This window comes from Bubalus bubalis, chromosome 3 (assembly GCF_019923935.1).
Source record: "Bubalus bubalis isolate 160015118507 breed Murrah chromosome 3, NDDB_SH_1, whole genome shotgun sequence".
Lineage (NCBI taxonomy): Eukaryota > Metazoa > Chordata > Mammalia > Artiodactyla > Bovidae > Bubalus > Bubalus bubalis.
Genome location: NC_059159.1, coordinates 9782114 through 9802171, shown reverse-complemented (window position 1 = coordinate 9802171; position 20058 = coordinate 9782114). Strand labels below are relative to the sequence as shown.

The following is a 20058-nucleotide window of genomic DNA, read 5'->3' as shown; positions in this document are numbered from 1 at the left end:
AAGTGCAGAGACTTGGCATGCCTTGTGAAAGAACATCTCAGGTGTTATGGTTTTGCCAGTGTACCAGCCATTTCCACGCATGGGTCCATGTAAATATGGGGTCTGTGTGATGAGAACCCCTGAAGCCCCTGCCTTTCTTCTTGAAAGCACCCCAGAGGCGGTGCCAAACACAGTCACAGCAGTGCTAATGCTCAGATGCAGCATAGAAGGTGAGATCTCCGTGCCCCCAGGGTCCCATTTTGTTGTCTCCTAACATCCCTCGGTCCCCACCGCCCCTCCCCCAACCCCAGCACAGGGTGTGAGTCTGGGCCCCATGTGGCCCAGAGATTGGCCTGTGCCTGTTCACGCTGCTTGTGTGGCCTTCCTGCCCATCCTGGTAGATCCTCGATAGCCCACCCCTTAGCTCGTTCATAGTGTGAATTCTGACTCACAACTACTTGTAAGTCTAGCAAACTCCCCTGTGCCTAAGGTGAAGTTAAAAAAAAAAACAAGTTCCGCCTTTTTCTTTGCGCTCCCGGAAGGTTTGCACCCTCCTGTGAACTCAGGTTCTTTTGCCAAGATGCTATTAATCCTTGCTGATCCCCTCGAAGCATCTGTTTGCTTGAGAGCAAGACGCTGTTCTTTTTACTTGAGTTGAACCTGTCTGATAGTCAAAACTCTTTATTGTTTTTTGTTTTATTTATATATTCTGAGACGTCCACTTCCGTATTTTTGGCCGTGCCATGAGGCATGTGAGATCTTAGTTCCCTGACCAGGGATTGAACACATGCCCTCTGCCGTGGAAGTGCAGAGTCTTAACCACTGGCCCACGAGGGAAGTCTCTCAAGGCCCTTTATTGTTGTTACTGTTATACTCTCTGGAAGGCTGGGACTAAGCTGAAGCTGGTTTGTTGTGCTCAGAGAAGGTAAACCAGATGGCCCAAAGTAGAGGGCGTGCTTGGTAGTTGGTGGGTACAGAAAGGTTTCTGTCCTATCTTGGACAGACTGCCTGCTGCCATTTGGAGAGTTTGGAGCTCAGGAAAGCCTACTGGTGGAGCAGCTCCATCCCTCCTTCCCTGCTGCACTTACCTGGTCATTCATTCTGCACATTGCCCTTGAACCCCTTCACCAGGTGAAGGCCAGGTTCTGGAGATGCCCCATGAATGGCCTCGGTCCCCAGCTGAATCCATCTCGTGTCCCCCTTCCTAGATCACACGATGCCCCATGATCCCATGCTACATCTCCTCTCCGGACGAGTGCCTCTGGATGGACTGGGTCACGGAGAAGAACATCAACGGACACCAGGCCAAGTTCTTCGCCTGCATCAAGAGAAGCGACGGCTCCTGCGCCTGGTACCGCGGAGCAGCACCCCCCAAGCAGGAGTTTCTGGACATCGAGGACCCGTAAGCAGGCCACCAGCACTCCTGGGGCCAATTGACAGTGTCCAAGAGTTCAGACTGGTCCAGCTCCGACATCCCTTCCTGGAAACAGCATGAATAAAAACAGTCATCCAAGTGGCTTTAAGTTAGTGTGATTCTCCTCTCCGCCCCCATCTTCCTTTTAAACACACAGCTGTGGGTCTGGAGGCAAAGATGGGTCCCGCACCCCATCCACCAGCCTGGGCACCGTGCGTCTCAGTCTCCTGTCCCTGGGTGCGGGCAGGGGCCAGACGCACAGGCGTCCCTCCCGGGCCCAGCCCTGGCACTGTCACAAACGCTGAGCAGACAGCACTTGGGGTCCCCAAGCTGGTCAGGGCAGAGCCTGGAAATGTACATTTTGCAGGAATTTTCGAGGGTCGTTGCCAGACTGTGTAGCAGGCCTACCAGGTCCCTTTCATCTTGAGAGGGGCATGTCCCTCGGTTCCTGCAGTTTCCACACCTCTGGCCCTAGGGTGGTGGTCCCTGTGCACCCCCTGTCTCCCCCACGCCCACCACGGACTCCCAGCGTCTGACTTCGGGAGCAGCCCTGGATCAGTGGCTTGCTCTTGAAGGATCCCCAGTTAATCATATTAATCTGCAGGATTCCAGCAGGAGCCTCCCTCCCTGGCCTCATAGAGATGTGAGGGCGGCAGGCGTCAGCTCCAGCCAAGTCCTTTCGGTTCCATCCCCGGCCCACAGGACCCGCCTCAGCCCTTGAGGGAGTCTATAACGTCATGCCCTGACGCAGACGTTTGGCAGGGAGGCCTGGCTGCCCCTAGAGTTCGTTCCTGAGCTGCTAAGGCCCCTCTCACGCCTTCCTCTTTCTGGCCTCAGGCACCCAGGTGGAGGGACATGAATTGGCTTTGCGAGGGGTTCTGTGTGGCCGGTGGCATGAACTCCCCCTGTTGTCTGGCACATCTTGAAGACGTCAAAAGCTGGGTCCTGCCCTGTCCCCCAACACACCTCAGAGCCCCCCCAAGCAGGTGCCAGAGTTTTAACAGTGTGAGCTCCCTGGAAGACTTGACTTGTCAGTGTACCCCAGGAGTGCAGGGGTTCCCCAGAGTGAAGTCAGCGAAGCGCAGAATGAAGTCCTCCCTTGGGAAGAATGAATTTTGGTGGGGAGGTGGTGTCAGTAAAGCGCTCATGGCTTTTCTGGGCCTCCAGAACACTGTAGCCGGCTTTAAGAGACATCTCATTCTGCTAAAAATGAATTCTTAGAGAATAGGTGAAGCCAAATTTACCGGTGTACCCGCCCTCCTCTGCTTATATTTCTTGTATTACAAAGATCTCCAAGTAAGAAACTTCATAGGGAGCTAAGGAGCCTAGCTGTTCCCTAAAGGTAGTTTCCTGATGCCAGTAAATCGGGGGTTAACGGAGGCAAAAATTTCTCAGTAACAGTAAAGATAGTCTCCTTTTTCTCCCCACTTGTGTTGTGAAGATCAACTGCCCTGAGTTTATCATGCACGCTATGCAAACACACACAATGAAACTGGAGTCTGTTGGCTCGGGAGTAGTCATTCTGTAGAGTTGTTCCAAAGTCATCTTCTAAGCCTGCTCTATTCTGTGGTGACCCCAAAGCACCTCTAAGACTCCTGACCCTCCCCCGCCATGGCGTGCAGCCCACATGCCCACCCGGGGGCCTGGTCAGCACAGATTTTGATGACCCCCTTTCTAGGGCAGACTAGGGGACTCTCCAGGAATTCGGCCCGCTCCAAGGGCAGCTTCATGTTGTGCAGTGATAGAAAGTTTGTAAGATGTCATAATGGACCAGTCCGTGTGATTTCAGTATATATAAGAACACCAGACCCTCCAGTCAATATAACACCCCACCCCCGTCTGCTTCCTGTACGGTGTTATCATATGTAACATTTACTCCTGTTTCTGCTGATTTTTTTTTTAATGTTTTGGTTTGTTTCTGACATCAGTTGTAATCATTCCTGTGCTGTGTTTTCTATTACCCTTGATAGGGGTTAGACGCGCACCTTTTTTTTCCCAAAGGTTTCTGCATCGTGGGAGCTTTGGATCCAGAGTGGAAATGGCATGGTAGCTAGCCTATGATGGTGATTCCTTCAGATCTTTTCTTCCGTTCTTTGAGTATCATTGCTTTTCTGTCTCCTATTTTTTGTTCTCTGGTTCCAGTTATCACAAAGCAAAGAATCTTTGTGTAGGTTGGTTCTAAAAGATGGCCTTTATATTCAGTCCACACACATTGATCTTGTAGCCATGCTGAGCAGGAAAAAAAAAGTCAAGATGAAGAACACAATGGTGGCTGAGAAGCCACTCAAATACCCTCACAGTCAATAATTGCCATATATATATAGTTTAAGAAGGCTCTCCATTTGGCATTAATTTATATGTTATGTTCTAAGCACTGCTCTTTCCTCCCTCTATTCTTGTCTTCTGCAAGCGACTCAAAATATTTAAAATAAAGTTTACATTGTAGTTATTTCCAAATCTTTGCTTGATAAGTATTAAGAAATATCGGACCTGCCGCCGTAATTTAAAGCTTTGTTGATCTTGTTCGTTTTTGTTTGGATTTTTTTTTTTTCGTTTGTTTGTTTTTTCAATTTTGGGGCAATGTGATTTTGCTGGAATATGAAGTCTTGAGACCTTCCTGTGCTGGGAACACGCGAGAGTTATTGAAAGTCGACAGGCAGACCGCGCATGTCTCCGATGCTTTGTGTCGTTCTCCAGTGGCCGCTCGGCCCATGGACAATAAACAGTATTATCAGTGAGAACACTGGCTGTCTCCGTGTGCTCATTTTCGACGTTTCAAGCCACCCCTTTCTAACTTTGGAATGGGGGAGGGTGGGGGTTGGCCTGTTGTCTAAGTCGTGTCCGACTCTTTTGGGACCCCACGGACTGTAGCCCACCAGGCTCCTCTGTCCATGGGATTCTCCAGGCAAGAATACTGAAGTAGGTAGCCATTCCCTTCTCCAGGGGCATCTTCCCAACCCAGCGTTGGAACCCGTGTCTCCTGCATTGGCAGGCAGATTCTTTACCACTGAGCCACCAGGGAAGCCTATGGGTTGGTTTATCTCCTGAGCAACAAACCTGAGGGCTTGGAGGTCTACATGGGATGTGGCAGACGACAGTGAATGTGGTTTCTTAAATTGGCCAAGAGGCAGGACAGGGTCCCTTCGTTTGCCACATACATCTGCCTTTCTGTTGTGGAGCATATCTTAGACACACACACACACGCACGCACACAGACCTGCATCCGTCTTGCCTCTCCCACCATCGACCCACTGTTTTCTTTCTCTGCACCTACTTGCCCAACCACCTGCCCAAGGTCATCAGGAAGTTTCTAGACATCAGTTTTGTCTGTTTTCCGTACGTATCTCTAAAAACAAACAAACAATTTTTAAAACCTTTCCAAAATACTTAAATCACACCTTGAGAACATAATTCATGAATGTCATGGACTAGTCGGTGTTCAGACACCTCTGATGGTCTCATAAATGCTTTTTTACAGTTTGTTGCTTTGAATCAGGATCCAAATAAGATCCATACGTTGCAGTCGCCCCCTCAAGTCCCATGTTTACAGATCTCCTCCTTGCCCCCTCCCTCCTTGGCATTGGTGCCCGTTCTGACCTGCAGGCCACACTTGGGGTCTAGACACAACCATTTCATTTATTTTATGTATTTAGGTCAAACGTGACTTTTTAAAAAGCGCTTCTTATGGAAATTTTCAAACACATACAGAAATGCAGAGAATGACATCATAAACTCCACGCATCCATGATCCAGTTTCAACAATCTTCCCTTTTCTTGATCTTCGCAAACAGTTTTCAGTCCATCTGAAGACCCACATATGGGGTAAGCAGATTGTTAGGGATCCTACCAGACACCACTGTTCCCCCACCTCAGCTTTGCTCATTCTGTGAAAGAAAAGCATTGGGGGCAACTGAGGACAGCCTGGCGCTCGGGTCGGAACCCACAACAGACACATGTGGGTTCAGAGTGGAAACACAGAAGCCTCTGGAGGACCCAGTTTAGGATGAGGGTTGGGGGCAGAGGGTGGGAAGCGGGTGGGGGAGCCACCCGGGCTGGTGAAAACCCTTCAGATGTTTTCTTTCCCCCCCTAAATTATTCCTGGACATGTTTAGCTGATCTAACTTAAACCAAGTGAGCAGAGCTTGAATAATTTTTTAAAATAATTTTATTTATTCTTGGCTGTGCCTTCCATTTCTAGGAAGGGCTTGTAGTGAGTGGTTTGTTTTTAATGTGTTTGTTTTCAGAACAAAGGCAAATTTCTCTTCTTTATTTATGAATTTTGCAGCAACGATGACAGCAAAATCCTAGTCTCAGTGAGGACACTTGATCACATCAAGATGCCTTGTTGCGAGTTGTAATTTCCAAACTTAAAGGATAAAGTTCAGTGATCTGGGAAATTCATCTCTATATTCTGCATCTTCCAAACCAGGACACTTTTGACAGAGAAAGGGGGTGCTGTGAACAATTAGTGGGGCCAGTAGGTGTCCAGCCGCCTGTCCTGGGAAACTGTGATGCAGGGTCACCCTGTCATTATGGGACATCTTCCAACCACAAAAGGAATATCACCTGCCACCCCATGCTGTATTCCCAGGTGCTAGGGCTCATCCTCAGATGTAGCACTCCCACAACCCTGAGACCCAAAAGGCTTGCCCTGTGATCTGGGAGCAAAGGTGTACCAGCTAAGGCAGCTCTGGATGCCAGAACAAATGACCCCAGAAACCCAGGGACTAACACAAAGGAGTTTATTTCCTGCCAAGACCAATGGAGACGTTTGGCGGACTTCCTCCACGGCTGATTTGGAAACTGGACTCCTTCCCATGGTGTCCCCCACTACCTTCCAGAGCCTTGGAGGCCTCTGTTTTCAGCCAGAAGGAGGAGGGAAGGAGGCACCAGAGATTCTCAGACTCTTTGGCTTGGGAGTGACCCCTACCACCTCCTCTTGCAGGCCCTGGACAGACTGAGTCACCATTCAGCCATTCAACAACATTCAACACACAGCTTCTGCCCATGGCCCCTCTGTCTCTACCCACCTGCTTCCCAAGTAAGCCCAGATGGCACGGAGAAGTCTTGGTGGGCCTACTATATGTTCCCTGGGCAGTGCTGGGGGTAAGGGCCTGCAAGCAAGGTGGTGTCTTGAACACTCTTGAAAAGTTTATGCAGTCTAGTCCTGAGGCCAAACAGACGCACGCAATGCTTTGAGGAAAGTAGCAGAGCCATGCAAAGGACCACTGTGCTACAAAGAATAACCAGAGCCACCTGAGGAGAAAGGAGCGGACCAGACCAGACCCAGCAGCAGGAGCAACACTCAGCTGGATAAGGCCTTGTGGGAGAGTTTGGGAAAGGGAGATGGGTTTGCAGAGAGGAGGGGGAGGCGTGATGAAAGCCATGGGGACTGGGGATCGCACGGTTTCTGTAAAGATTCAAGCAGGATTTCAGTATTGGCAGGTGAGGGAAGCGACTCCCAAACACATAGGGAAAATACACACCCATGGCATTTATTCTGGGTGAATTTTCCATTTTATTTATTCATTTGGCAGCATTGGGTCTTTTTAGTTGTGGCATGTGGGCTCTAGTTCCTCAACCAGGGATCGAACCTGGGCTCCCCCTTCATTGAGAGCCTGGGGCCTTAGCCACGGGACCACCAGGGAAGTTCCAGGATGAGTTTTCTTAGAGAGGAAGCTTTGCCTGGGTAGGGAAGGAGGAGGCAAGCGTGTGGCCACGGCCAGCACAGGGATTTAAGGCCCATCGGCTACTTTTTGGCCAAACCACCAAATGCCGGCCCAGTTCCATTGCAGGATATCTGCATGCAGGCGAAAGAAGGGCTAAAGCAAAACTCTGGGAGCCCTGCCACATGGCTTTTCCTTGGTGAGTTCAACCAGACCGGGTTTAGATCTAATTTGGCAGTTTCTAGAAACTGGAAATTGTAAGGGTTGTGTAGGCCCAGCAGGAGCAGCTCATAGGAACCAAAACTTAACAATGTCTGATGTAAAAGAAACAATGATTAATTTACAATTAGAAATGTGATGTAGATATTTCCATAAATTAGCATAAATCTTTGGTCATCTACAGGCTGTGAAATGGGGGGGGGGGGGAGCATCTAGTCCCTTTTACCTCAACCTCCAAGGTAAGGAACCCCCAGGTGACTTCTGGGCAACAATACTGTTAATTTGTTAACCCACTTCTTTTTTTAAAGTCAAAGTCAAAGTAGCTCAGTCGTGTCCGACTCTTTGCGACCCCATGGACTATATACAGTCCATGGAATTCTCCAGGCCAGAATACTGGAGTCGGTAGTCTTTCCCTTCTCCAGGGGATCTTCCCAACCCAGGGATCGAACCCAGGTCTCCTGCACTGCAGGCAGATTCTTTATCACCTGAGCCACAGTTCAGTTCAGTTCAGTTGCTCAGTCATGTCCGACTCTTTGAGACCCCAACTGAGCCACAAGGGATGCCCTTTTTTAAAAAAGGTAAGTTCTAATTAGATTCATTTCAGTTACAGCTTTATTTTTTTAACTGAGAATACTTCGTTCTTTCATCTTCAGTGTTTCTCTGGTTTCCTCCTTCAGGATTTAGGGATTATTCAGTTATCTCATCTATAGCATTTTATTTGCCATTTAGTTGGATTTCACATTTATCCACCGTACCTTTGTGCACCAGGCCCAGCGGACACACAGATGAGATAAGGTATAGTGGGGAAGGGAAGAGAAATCCAGAAAATTTCCAGCTGAATGTATAAGTGGAATGTTCTGCCAGCCAAATGCAGCACCAACCAAATGACAGGGATGGGGGGAATCCAGAAAGACTTCTCGGAGAAGGTGGTGCCGAAGGAGGTGGTGGCAGGCAAGGGAATTTTAGGCCAAGGACCAGCCTGAGCCTGGAGTAGAGATGGCCTGACTGGGGCCTGGTAAGGTGGGGGGGGCGGGGGGGGGGCGGGGCGGACTAGCTCTACTGAAGGAAATCAACCCTGAATATTCTCTGGAAGGACTGATGCTGTAGCTCTGACACTTTGGCCACCTGATGGCCACCTGATGTTACGAACCGACTCATTGGAAAGGACCCTGATGCTGGGAAAGAATGAGGGCAGGAGGAGAAGGGAGCGACAGAGGAGGAGATGGTTGGATGGCATCATTGACTCAATGGACATGAGTTTGGGCAAACTCCAGGAGATAGTGAAGGACAGGGAAGCCTGGTGTGCTGCAGCCTGTGGGGTCACAGAGAGTCAGACATGACTTAGTGACTGAACAACACCTGCTGAAGGAGCCAAGGCAGGGAGTAGCTGGGGAGGAGGGGGGAAGGCAGGCAGGAGCCAGCCCCTACCACCATCCCCAGGCTATTAGAGACCATGCTAAGGAGCTTGGTTCTCCTATTAGCAGGGCAGGGAGTTTCAGGAAAGGATTTCAGACAGGAGTGAAATGGGTTGGGTAGGCCTTTTAAGTACATCATTCTGTTTGGCAGTTTGAGCAATGGACTCAGCTATAATCCAGTAAAGTAGGGGAAAGCAGAGTGGCTTTCCTTGGGCAATTGGATGGAGTGGAGGGAATGGCTTGAGGAAATCTTTGGAAAGTAAAATTAGCAAAATTCATTGAGAATTTACATGGGGGTGAGGGAGAGAGGGGAACCCAGGATGCTAGCCAGGCAGGTGGATGTTGGGGTTACAGTCTGCATCAGTCCAAGTCCAACCAGGAACCCCCAAACCACTCTGCACAGCCTTTAAAACAGCAGGGATTAAGGCAGGGACTGGTTACATTCTGATGGAAGAAACTCTGAGAAGCCAAGGGAACAGCAGGAAGCTGTTAGCACCTCGAGGGTGGAGGGGAAGAGACAGGAGGCTGCCCTATCACAGCCCAGGGAGAGGACAGGTGGGAGGCTGCAACCGCAGTGTGCCTCCCTGGATGGAGCCAAAGCCACTGCCAGAAAGCCACTGCCAGTCTCAGCAGTGCCCCCATGTGGCCAGACTCACTCGGAAAACAGCTGAAAAGGGCAAGGATTTGGTCTGAACTCCAGCACACCAGGCCAAGTGGGCAACAGGGCAGAAAGGCAAGGAAGCTTAGCGGAGCGTGGGGAGCATCCGTTTCTGGGCATGATGAGTTTCAAGATGCTCATGGGCCCTTCAGCAGAGGGGTCCAGAAGGAACTGGATAAGGGCGGGAGAGGTCTGCACCTTTGGAATTTACCAGCCTACAGGCAGTACTTCAGTTGCCATGGTGACAGCAATGGATGTGTTCATAGGGCAAGTATGTTACATAAAAGAAACATTCAAATTATTTTCCCAAATGTTTGCATCATTTTCCAGTCCCTGCAGTTTTACAATCTATCCACCCCACATTCTCTCCAACATGTAGTCTTTTAGTTTCCAGCAGTTCCAGAGAGTGTGGAACGCTAACTCACTGTGGTTTTAATTTGCATTTCTCTGGTGACCTTTGAGATTGAGCATTTTAGGAAAGACTTGCATATTGGCCATGTGAACGCACCTCTAGATTTCACTCAGAAGGTTTCTAGGAGGGTATTTGAAAGGGGAGTAGGGTGGAAATGTGTGTGGCCAAAGGTTCCTCCCAACTTTGAGGTCTCACATCACATTTTAAAGCAGTATGTGGGCCTTTCAGGCAACAGGCTTGTCATCTCAGAAAAATTTGGGGGTTACCTCTGAGGGCCTGAGCTAAAGGTGTGAGCTTGGAGCCTGAGAAACCTAGGTTTAAACCACCACTTGCTTGCTGGGATGCGGCAGGCTCAGTATTTTCATCTGTAAAATGGGCACAGTATCTTTTTGTAGGGTTGCCATGAGGATTAAATCAGATAGTGTGGGTAAATGGCCAGTTCGGTATCTGGCATATAATATGAACTCAGTTAACAGGAGCAAATGTCATTGGCATTGTTATTAGAATCAAAGATCTGCTGGAGATTATCTATATTTCATAGATGGTCACATGGAGGTCTGGGTTAGTTAAGTCTCCAACCTGTGAATTAGCACAGAGCTGGGATAAAACTGAGGTCTCCTCATTCTCTAGCTAGTTACTAGCCCTCTGACCACCTGTCTCCAGGTTTTCATCACTCATTTATACACTGTATCAGGCTTGGACTAGTGAAAACAATCTTTGTCTGAATCATTGTTTTAGGGCACAGAATGGACTCAGTGACAAATTCCAATCTGAATCTCTGTAGTTGAGGATTCTTACAGACAGGGCAGAGCTCAACCTCAGGCTCTTGCCAGCTTATGTTTGTTTGCTTTTTCAAAAAAACATCACCCCCACCCCCCAAGTGATAACTACAGGTAAATTTTGTCCCAATTACACCCATTCTCTTTCCATCGCCAGCCCCACCCCCCTCTGCCTGAAGGACTGGGCGGGAAGGAGCATGACAACTAGTTCAAGGCTTCTAGTTGCTTCACCCGGTATCGTCCATCCTGCCTTTCACATTTGTCTCCCAAAGACACAGCAGATTGGGTTGAGTACTCCAGCGCTGCCTTTTGGAAAAAGTCGTTTACTGTGGAATAACAATATTCCTTTGCTTCCGTTAAGTATTTGGAGGTAGGCCTAGGATCACACCACCTCCACCTGCCCTGGAGACCAGGATGGGTGGCAACCAAGAGGATTCAGGTGAAAAGAATTTTTTAAAATACGAGAAAGAGAAACGTGTTTGCAAACATTCAACCACAACCTTAACGCAGTTGTCACGGGATGACGGTTCTGAAATGAAGCAAGGGAGTGGGGTCAGGAAATTGATCAGGGCCCGGAACACGGCGAAGGTCAAATGCCATCACTCCCGACCCCTTCATCCCAAGAGCTCTCGGTCCGCTCTCGGGCTTTACTGGGCCTGCTACCCTCTTGTCGCCCGATCGGTGTCTCGGTCACTAAATGCCCTGAAGGGTGCGACGAAGCGCCCGCCCCAGGCCACCGCCGAGACCGCAGGCGAAAATGAGCAGCCCTCGAGACGCAGCCCAAGGAACGCCCCGTGCGCCGGACCCGGAAGCAGGCACTTCACGTGCCCTGCGAGAACTTGCCAGGTACCGGCCGAGAGGGTGGGGCGCCTCCGACTCTGCGTGCTTACGTCATCGCGTAGGCTGGCGGGGCCGCGAGATGGGGGAGATGACGTATTGGGAGCGTCAAGCGGCTGTGGGCGGACCCAGGGACTAGGGCGGAAGATAGCACCGCCTCTTAAAGCCGCCGGGGGCCTCTCGGGGTTCCGCCGTGCGGGCCTCACGCCGCGTCTGCTTTAAGAGTCGCCGTGACACGTGTGTGAGGCGCTGGAGACCCGGATGGTGCGTGTGCGGGGCCCGTGCCGAGTAGACGCCAACGCCGCTGGCCTGTAGCCGGGCCGGCTGAGGGCCGGGTAAGCTGGGACCAGGTTGGGGCGGCGCGCAGGCTGGCTGTGGGACTTACCCCGGGAGTTTGCCGCCCGACGCGGGGCGCACCCGTGGACACTCGGGGGGAGACATGGGTGTTTGCGCGGAGCTTGGAGGTCCACGGGTTCTCAGAGCTGCGCAGTCCGCGAGGGGCTCCGGGGTCCACGGGGAGGCCCTGGGGCGTGCGTACGCCAGGGGCTCTGGGGCCCACGGAGAGGCCCCTAAATGCCTGTCCACGAGGGGTTCTGGGGAGGCCCTAGGGCTGCGCCGTCCCCGAGGGCTCGGGAGTCCACGGGGAGGCCCAGGAAGTGTGCCTTCCGTCCGGGCTGCCCCAGGTCTGCTCTCTGCTCTTTCCTGCACTTCCAGAGCGACCCACGGTGCAGGGGAGAGCTGGCCCGGTCAGGAGCCCAGGCAGGCCAGGAGGCAGCAGCCTGTGACGGTGTCGGGCACGGTCGTTACGAACAGAAACATCATTTATCCAGGGTTCAGATTTTCTCTGGAGTGGCTTAAGTTAGAATCAGAGGGAGGGCATTCGGTTTGGCAGCAGGGCTGATGTCTTATTCCTTTATCTTATTTGTAAGAAATGTGGGAAGGTTCACTCCTGGAGAGAATAATGTTCCTCATGGTTATGGTTAAGGGGTGGGTTCAAGATGGTGAGTTTTTAAAATACCCATTTCTTTGGTCTGGCAGTATTAGGTCTCCCCTGGGGTTCCCGGAGCTAGAACAGCCTCCTAAAATAAAGATGGAAGAAAGGAAAAACATCCTGATCCTGCCTCAGTCCACCGTCTGTAAGGGAGGTGGAGAATCAGGTCTCTGGGGAGACGGACATTCAGTTTGCTCTTTACTGGCTGGGGCCCGGAGCTGGCTTTGCTGCAGAGGCCCCTGTAAAAGTGCCTCAGGGAGGCCCCAGCCTCTGGGACTCCTCCCCACCAGCACGTGGTTGACCCTGTGAGTCTTGAGCACATTTTTTGCTGGAAAAGTGCATTTACAGGGAGGAGGGAGAGAAAATGTGTTTGAATGGCGATCGAGAAAGCTTTGTTTGAGTAGAAGTAGAAATGTGCATGGAAAAGTACGAGCCTAAGTATGAGCCGTTCCTGGACAGTGGGAAACGTGGGCTGGAAAGAGCATCCTGCAGAGTTTTGAAGAGCGTGTTACCAGGTGTGTATATCAGAGGCCTTTTGATGGTGTATTACAAGAGCATTTTTCTCAAGGTGGCTGCACCTTGGAGAGAAATCATTTGTAGGTTGTTGCTTAATGTTTCGGGTGGGATTGGTGATGTAGAGGTTTCATCTTTCTGTCAAAACTGGAAAAATTTGATTTGTTCAGTCTCTTGACTACACATTGAGGAGTGGGCTCTGTAGGGTAGGCGTTCTCTGAGTTATTTATCTCAAATGAAATGTTAAATCTCCCAAGTTCTGCTTATCCTCTAGCTTCAAGAGTTTCCCGAACCCATGTCTCTGCTCATGACAGTCCTCAGCGATACAGGATGTTGACAAGAAGAGGGACATTGTAGGGTGTTTTCATGAGAAAAATCTTTACACATTGACTTCATTCTGAGATTGTGTTCATTGTGTCTTTTTTTTTTTTTTTTGAGTTAATATGCTTTTATTTATGGACATCAGACATGGTATAGTATCTAGAACTTGCTGTTGAAGTAATGGGGACAGGAGAGGAATTGCCTGATCCCACCCAGTAATTATTGAAGCTGAATAAGGGGAGCATGGCGGTTCCCTGTGCTGTTCTCTCTACATTGTATATGAATGTTTTCACAGTAAAAAGTTTTTAAGTACCTTAATTTTCTGTAATCATAGTGATTGTGGTTGGTAATTCAGGAAAAAACCCACAGACTTAGCTAGAGTGAAAATTTGGCAACTGTCATTGCACGTTCGGGTTTCTTTCTTTTTTGTTGAAGTCTTACTGGCTCATGAAAACTGAATGTTGGAGATGATTATTATCTCTTACTCTTTGCAAATGCAATGAAGATTGGAGTTGACTAGTGAGTGTGAGGGAGATATTTGTTCATTGGGCTTGTCGCTGGCATGAAGGTTAGGATCTCTAGCGGAGGGCAGGGTTTTCGTATTGTATCCATCAAAATCGTTTGCAGCTAGTTAGCTCAGCTGTCCTCCGCTCTTCCTGTGTCTCACACTATCCGTATTCCTTCTGCCTTAATGCTGACTGTTACCGGAAGATGGTTGGCCTTCCTGCTTGACAGCCACGGAGGAGGGCTGGTGAGATGTTGGGAAGAGAGGTGGCTTCATGTGGTGCGCTTTCATCCCACAGATTCTGACGCCCCTTTTGGACAACACGCTTGCGGCTCTGATGATTTAACGGGCCCAAAGCTGGGAAGCACGTGATTTTGAGGGCCCAGCACCCTGCCTACCTAGTCCGGCCAAGTACCTGACCCCACGCTGCAGGAACAGCACTCCCGAGTTCAGACACCCCAGGTAAGCCCGCTAGTGGTCCAGCAGCCATTATTCAGTTTGGTGGGCTCTCGTAGATAATTCTCCTTAGGAAAGCTTCTTTTATTTTTTTTCATGTCAAAGAACTTGTGCTTGCTTGCTTTTTTTTTTTTTTTTAAATAATGTTTTTACATTTCTGTTCTCTATAGAAATTTTTATAGAAAAAGAAATTTGATCCATATACAGAATTAGGTGCCCCATAACTTAAATCTGGGTGATTTCATCAGAGATTCTGGAGGGAGCCTTTTCACTCCAGCAGAGTTTTGGGTCCACCTGATCAGGAGACAGTTGGGTCTCCTGGGTCTGGCCAGAGACCACATACCCAAGGGAGTCATCTTTTTTTTCTGATGGGAGTGAGTTATATAAGGAACCTCTTATCTAATTGTGACTCAAATAGTCCTTGAGCTTTGGCCAGATGGTTGAGAGGTAGTGGATGGAAAGGAAAAGTGGTAGGTCCACGTGTAGCAGTCAGGGGTGATGGGGGTTTCTGGTTTGTTACACTGCGGTTCCTCAGCTAGTACTCAGCTCTTATCCAGTGTGTGTCTCCCCATTAACCTCACAGGCACCTTTAATGCCGTTCTTATTCTTATTTTATAAAGAATAGGCTCTGGCAGTCACAGTGATTTTTTTCCCTGGAGTTTATAGCTAATCCAAGATGGAATAACGCAGGCATTCCAGAGTCCAGGCTGCCGCCACGCCCCTGCCTGCTCCACCGCCTCAAGCTTCCACATCTTGGGTATACTTTTCTGGTCCTGTTACTATCATATGTCTCCTCTCTCACTTTTAAAAAAGATAGCCTGCACAAGCGCTATCTGATAACGGAAGCAACAGGTATCATCGGGTTTTACATTGGCCACATTAGAAAATGAAGCAGGTGGAATGAATTTTATTTAACCCAGTATATGTAAAATATGATCATTTCAGGGCTTCCCTGGTGGTCTGGTGGTTAAGAATCAGCCCGCCAGTGCAGGGGGCATGGGTTCGATCTCTGGTCTGGGAAGATCCCCAGTGCTGCAGAGCAACTAGGCCGGTGTGCCACAACTACTGAGCCGGCGCTCTAGAGCCCACGAGCCACAACTACTGAAACCCAAGCGCCTGGAGCCTGCGCTCTGCAGCAGGAGAAGCCACTGCAGTGCGAAGCCCGTGCATCGCAACCAGCGTAGCCCCTGCTCGCCACAACTAGAGGAAGTCCGGGGACGACAAAGAAGACGCGGAGCAGCCATAAATAAATGAATAAAATAAAAATTACATTTTGGCATATAACCAGTCTTAAAATTACTGAGACGTTTTACATTTGCAAACTTCGAAGTCCACGTGTTTTACACTTCCAGCACATCCCAGTTTGGACCAGCCTCCTCTCTTGTGTTTGGTGGCCCCTAAAGGCTCATGGCCTTCTTGGTTTTGAAGACTGTGGGTCTGAACACACACACACACACACTCTTATCTCACTCATCTTGGGAATTCCTTTATTACGTGGATTTGTGTGTGTGACCAGAGTAGACACTCTGGTTACAAGGTTAGCATTTCCCTGGTTTTGAGCAGACGTTAGCCCACGTGGCCGCCCTTTGAGGGAGACTACACCAGGCGTGATGTCCAGAGTCACTCGATGGTATTTCTTTCTTTTTATTTGAGTTTTGTGTATGTATGTTACTTCTCGTTGCTGCATGCGGTTTTCTCTAGTCGCACAGGCGGGGGCTGCTCTCGAGTTGCAGCGCGGGCTTCTCATTGCGGTGGCTTCTCTTGTTACGGAGCGCAGGCTCTAGGCTTACGGCCTTCGGTTGTTGCAGCGCGTGGGCTTAGTGTTAGGTTGGTACAGAAGTAATTGCAGTTTCAGACCGTGAATTTTAAATCATTATAACTAGGCTTAACCACGTCTTTATTAATCAAAATAGGAACCCTTACAATCAACACATTTTTGCTGATGAGAAATAAGTTTGTTTATTCCTGTAGCATAAAAAGTCCTTGCTTCAGGATTCAGCGAACTCTTGGAAAGCAGTTTCTGCCTCCTGCTGGTTGCGAAAACGTCTTCCCTGCAAAAAGTTGTCAGATGCTTGAAGAACTGGTAGTCAGTTGGCGAGAGGTCAGGTGAAGGTGGTGGATGAGGCAAAACACTGTAGCCCAGTTCGTTCACCTTTTGAAGCGTTGGTTGTGCGACGTGGTCGGGCGTTGTCGTGGGGAAGAATTGGGCCCTTATCTGTTACACCGATGATGGCTGCAGGCGTTGCTGTTTTTGGTGCGTCTCGTCGACTTGCGGAGCATACTTGTCAGATGCAATGGTTTCACTGGGATTCAGAAAGCTGTGGTGGGTCAGACCCAGCCACAGACCACCACTCACCATGACCTCTTTTTGGTGCAAGTTTGAATTTGGGAAGTGCTTTGAAGCTTTGTCTCGGTCCAGCCACTAAACTGATGGTTGCTGGTTGTCATAGAAAATCCACTTTTCGTCGCACTTCGCAATCCAATCAAGAAATGGTTCGTTGTGTAGAATAAGAGAAGATGACACTTCAAAATGACATTTTTTTTCCAGTCAGCTCATGAGGCACCCACCTTCTGAGCCTTTTTCACCTTTCCAGTTTGCTTCAGATGCTGAAACGTTGAGCTCTTAGGCAGCTTCTTGTGTAGTTGTGAGAGGAACAGCTTTGTTGATGGCTCTTAATTGGTCATTGTCACCTTCCACCAGCTGGCCACTGCGCTCCTTATCATCCTGGCTCTCGTCTCCTTTGCAAAGCTTCTTGAACCACCACTGCGCTGTACATCCGTTAGCAGTTCCTGAGCCAAATGCATTGTTGGTGTTGCAAATTGTCCCCACTGCTTTATGACCCACTTTGAATGTGAATAAAAAAAGGCTCGATTTTGCTTTTTGTCTAACATTTCTATAGTCTAAATGTAAAATAGCAAATAACTTAATTCATTAGCAAAAAAAAAACCAGAAAGCGAGAAATATGTATTAAAATGATGTATAGCATAATCACATTTATGTAAGAGTGTATTTCCAGTATCAAACAGCAAAGTGCAACAGTGCAAAACCGCAGTTACTTTTGCACCAAGCTAATAGTTGCGTCACACAGGCTCAGTGGTTTTGCCACAGGGGCTTAGTTGCCCCGAGGAGTCTGAGATCTTCCTGGACCAGGGATCAAACCCATGTCCCCTGCCTTGGCAGGCAGATTCTTCATCACTGGCCCACCAGGGAAGTCCCTACTCCATGCTACTTCTTGAAGAGATGACATCAAGAGGGTAGTCTGACCTCTTCGGGGAGGTCTGTCTATTTAGCGCTGTTGGCGGAGGCACTGTGTCTGTTTTGAGAGGAGAGGGGTGGATGCTGCTGTGTCTGAGCGGTCTCATGTCTTCCGCTTGCTCTGTAGGGTTGGCGGCTGATCCAGAGCTGCTTTCATGGTGGGACCCATCCCTAAGGCCCAGGAGGGGTTGTCAGAGGAGGGACCCATCCCTAAGGCCCAGGAGGGGTTGTCAGAGGAGGGATGCTCTGCTCCCGGGGCCTGCTTACCTGCTGCTCTGTGTTCTCCTAGTCCCCCAGTGATGCACCATGCCCATCGTGGACAAGCTAAAGGAAGCCCTCAAGCCTGGCCGCAGGGATTCGGCTGATGATGGGGATCTGGGGAAGCTTCTGGCCGCCTCTGCCAAGAAGGTCCTTCTGCAGAAGCTGGAGTTTGAGCCGGCCAGCAAGAGTTTCTCCTACCAGCTGGAGTCACTGAAAAGCAAATATGTGCTGCTGAACCCCAGGACAGAGGGAGCCGGGTGCCACCGGAGCGGAGATGAACCGCCGGCCCGGAGACAGGGTACAGACGCAGAGGGTGGTGCCAAGGGGGCCCAGCTGTGTGCTGACAGGCAGAGGGACGAAACACTGACTGGTAGTGGGAACAGAAACAACAGTGTGGTCAGCTGTGAGGGTCGGGCATGGGGCCAGTAGCTTTTAGCCGCAGAAGTAACAGAACAGGGTTGGTGAGAGAGCGAGCTCTGTCTCGAGAGGTTCAGGAACAGGGCTTGGAAACTAGAAGGCGACGTGGGTGGGGTCAGCGCCAGGGCCTGCTGACTCCAGCTGTCCTCTAAAGCTCGTGCACAGAGGGGCTCTGGGGCTCCAGGCCAAGGCCATTGAGGAGAGCTGTGGGGTCACAGGCTTCCTCCTGGGCTCTGGAGTGAGGACCCAGGTACCCCCAGATGCTGCCTCCTGAGCTTGCGCCTGTGGACTGTGTTGGGGCTTGCACATCAGGCTCTCCTCTATCCTGTCCCCCCACTCCAGGCAGCGAGCGCGCCTACGAGAGCTGTAGCGACGGGGTCCCCGCGCCCCAGAAGGTGCTCTTCCCGGTGGAGCGGCTGTCACTGCGCTGGGGGCGTGTGTACCGCGTGGGCGCTGGCCTGCACAACCTCGGCAACACCTGCTTCCTCAACTCCACCGTGCAGTGCTTGACCTACACACCGCCCCTGGCCAACTACCTGCTCTCCAAGGAGCACACGCGGGGCTGTGAGTGAGCGCGGGGCTGGGGCGGGCTGTTGCACACGTGCGCGGCTCTGAGCGTGCCCTTGCCGTGGAGCCGCTGTGGGTGCTCAGGACCAGACTTTCCCTTATTTGGACAAACCCGTGTTCTCGTGGTGCTGCCATTCTTAGCCTGGGTCAGATTTAGGAGTCAGGTTCATGCTACGTAGTGACTGATAAATCGTAAATTTGAGGTGCGCCACCGCAGGATGGGCAGTGGAAGAGAATCCAGGTAGAGTAACGGTCTCTAAACTGATCTGAAAGTAATCACCTAGACAGCAGAAAGGGCTTTTGGAAAACACCTCCAAAATACGTACGTTCAGTTATCACATCCATTATAGTAGCACCATTTTTCGTGCATCATAAAATGTTCTCCAAAGTGTAAATTGAATATCAGTAAACTAAAGATGAAAGAAAAGATAACTTCGCCAAACAGAACAGAACAGAAAGTCTGACTAACCTTTCAACCATTAACAAAATTAAATCAGTGGTTAACTTTTTTCCCATGAAGAAAACACCAGGCTGAGACAGTTAGCGAATGAGTTTTACTGAAACTTTTAAGAAACAGATCATTTCAATGCTTCACAACCTCTTCCAGAGTAAAAGAAAAAGAGAGAAACTTCCTAGCTCATTCAGTGAGGTTCTCTTGATTTGGGTAACAAAATTAAACCAGCACAATACGAGAAAAATTATAGTTCCATCTCGTTTGTGAATATATATGTAAAAATTCTAGGTAAAGCACCAGCAAATTCAGGAGTCTTGTAACCACTGTGAGCACCTTGTGCTCATGCTAGAAACGCAGGGATGTTCTGATGTCAGACAGTCTCCACGTGTAATTGTGGAGCGAGCGGAGCACAGCAGCTACGGGAGCACCCCCGAGGCCGGCCTGCCTGGTTTACGTCCTGGTTCTGCCACCCAGTGGCTGTGTGTCCTTGGAAATCACCTGACTGGTCCCCCATCTGCGAACTAATAATAATATCGCCTTCGTAGTGTTTTTATAAAACTTAAGTGAATCACATACAGTGCTTAGAATAGCCCTTGGCACACAGTAAGTTCTACATCAAAGTGTTAGTGTCTCACTCGTGTCCGACTCTCTGCGACCCCATGGACTGTAGCCTGCCAGGCTCCTCTGTCCATGGGATTGTCCAAGCAAGAATACTAGAGCAGATAGCCCATTTCCTTTTCCAGGAGATCTTTCCAACCCAGGGATCGAACCCCAGTCTTCCGCATTGCAGGCAGATTCTTTAACATCTGGGCCGCCAGGGAATCCTCAGGTTCTATGTACGTGACTGTTAATTTTGCTACCTTAATTGCTATCACTTAATTAATAGATTAAGAGAGAAAGGTAACTTGGAAATAGATGTCCCCCCCAAAAAAATTATG

The 20058-nt window shown here is 49.7% G+C and overlaps 2 protein-coding genes across 4 annotated transcripts in view; both read left to right on the top strand.

Moving 5' to 3' along the window:
* TIMP2 (TIMP metallopeptidase inhibitor 2) overlaps nucleotides 1-1502 on the top strand; it is a 51784-nt gene extending 50282 nt beyond the window's left edge. Inside the window, exon 5 of the mRNA XM_025279622.3 lies at nucleotides 1188-1502. Within this exon, the coding sequence (XP_025135407.1) occupies nucleotides 1188-1385 (198 nt within the window). The 3' untranslated portion in view covers nucleotides 1386-1502. The remainder of the gene's footprint in view (nucleotides 1-1187) is intronic.
* Nucleotides 1503-11534: 10032 nt separating this feature from the next.
* Nucleotides 11535-20058, top strand: part of USP36 (ubiquitin specific peptidase 36) — a 32767-nt gene continuing 24243 nt past the window's right edge. The window contains exons 1-4 of one of the 3 annotated variants that reach the window (XM_025279620.2): nucleotides 11535-11714; nucleotides 14008-14171; nucleotides 17711-17980; nucleotides 18442-18663. In XM_025279620.2, the coding sequence (XP_025135405.2) occupies nucleotides 17728-17980; nucleotides 18442-18663 (475 nt within the window). In that variant the 5' untranslated portion in view covers nucleotides 11535-11714; nucleotides 14008-14171; nucleotides 17711-17727. Of the gene's footprint in view, nucleotides 11715-11791; nucleotides 12886-14007; nucleotides 14172-17710; nucleotides 17981-18441; nucleotides 18664-20058 lie in introns of those variants that run through there. The other 2 variants (XM_006064113.3, XM_006064114.3) reach the window with 2 other exon arrangements.